Source organism: Lytechinus pictus, chromosome 5 (assembly GCF_037042905.1).
Source record: "Lytechinus pictus isolate F3 Inbred chromosome 5, Lp3.0, whole genome shotgun sequence".
Lineage (NCBI taxonomy): Eukaryota > Metazoa > Echinodermata > Echinoidea > Temnopleuroida > Toxopneustidae > Lytechinus > Lytechinus pictus.
The window spans coordinates 32,204,401-32,206,050 of record NC_087249.1 but is presented as its reverse complement, the minus strand read 5'-3'; the positions used below and the strand labels follow the sequence as shown (position 1 = coordinate 32,206,050).

The window sequence follows — 1,650 nt, the reverse complement described above, 5'->3', positions numbered from 1 at the left end:
TCATGAACTCTTTCCACGTTATCTTATGAGCGTTTCTCATTTTTAAGTATAAATCACAGGGGGTTAAGTTATTCTATACCAGCAAAACCGACATCAGATTGACCGGCCAAAGCTTTATCTGACTTGGAGAAATATAATCCTCATATGGATTTGTACCTATCAATCTGTTATGAATAATTTATTTTATTCATGCATATAATCCCAACCAAATTTCCTTAATTAGTTCTTCCTTTTCTTCAAAATTATTACAATGAGTTGAAATCTTAAGGAGTACATATTTGTGACAAGGATATTATCTACTTCTTATCTGTGACCTCTGTATTTTGCGATAGAATGGTCTTAAAGTCCGTCGCAATATCGAAATAGTTAGTAACGCATATACCTGCGGAAGCTGGTAGCATTCAAGCCATAATACGTTTCCTAATCGGTTACGAGTCCTCGAACATGATTTGTCCATAATTAACTTTTTAGTCTGTTGCGATCATTCCCCAGCCTGGTTAAGATCGGTGAAACCACTTTTTGAAGGATTAACTAGTTAAATTGGGATTCCAAGCAACTTATCGAAAATATGAAGTTTTGTTTCGGCGCCATTTTGCTAGCACTCGCAGGTAAAGTATTCATTTGTATTAGGAAATGATTTAAAGTTGCATGTAAACAAGGTAAACCTGGTGTCAAAGTAATTTGAATTTCTTTGTAATTATTCAAACGATATATGGATACTTTTTAGGCAGCTTTATGGAGGAAATATCATTTGATTGTTTTTTATCAGAAAATAGCAACGTCATTTGGGATTGATTGAAGCTTGAGTTGACACGGATTAAAAATAAACAGGGATAGTGAAATCATCATATGTCAAATTACCAAGACCAAAGTGGTGCAGTAACAATATCATACCGCAAATGTGATGGCAAGTCATTTATTCCCGACATTCTCATGTAGAAAACTCAGAATCATTCAAGCTGGTTGGTGATCGAAAGGGGAAAACAAAATTGAAATATCTCGCTTTAAAAAAAGAGACTGAAATTGAGAAGTGAAAACTTTACACCGCACATTTCCCTCAATAACCCACCTAAATAACGGTGGAGATTATGGTAGTAGTGGTGATGGTGGTGGTTGTGGTGTTGGTAGTGGTGATGGGGAGGTGGTGGTGGTGGTGGGGATGAAGGTGAAGGTGGTGGTGGTGATGCAGGTGGTGATGGTGGAGGTGGTGGTGGTAGTGATGGCGGTGGTGATGATGGAGGAAGTGATGGTGGAGGTGGTGGTGATGGTGATGGTGGGTAGTGATGGTGGAGGTGGCGGTGGTGATGGAGATGGTTATTTTGGAGGTGGTGGTGGTGATGGAGGTGGTGGTGCATGGGAGTGACGGTGGAGGTTTTTGTGGTGGTGATGGTGGAGGTGGTAGTGATTGTGGAGGTGGTGGTAGTGATTATGGTGGTGGTGATGGAGGTGGTGTGGTGGTGATGGTGGTGGGGATGGAGGTAGTGATGGTGGAGGTGGTGGTGGTGGTGATGATGGAGGTGGTGGTGATGGAGGTGGTAGTGATGGTGGAGGTGGTGGTGGTGATGATGGAGGTGGTGGTGGTGGTGATGGAGGTGATGGTGGAGGTGATGGTGATGGAGCTAGTGGTGGTGGTGATGGTTTTGGGGATTT

General features: G+C 42.0%; 1 protein-coding gene across 1 annotated transcript in view; it reads left to right on the top strand.

Moving 5' to 3' along the window:
- The first annotated feature begins 353 nt into the window (after positions 1 to 353).
- Positions 354 to 1,650, top strand: part of LOC129261545 (MAM and LDL-receptor class A domain-containing protein 2-like) — a 16,341-nt gene continuing 15,044 nt past the window's right edge. Inside the window, exon 1 of the mRNA XM_054899605.2 lies at positions 354 to 608. Coding sequence (XP_054755580.2) covers positions 569 to 608 — 40 coding nt within the window. The 5' untranslated portion in view covers positions 354 to 568. The remainder of the gene's footprint in view (positions 609 to 1,650) is intronic.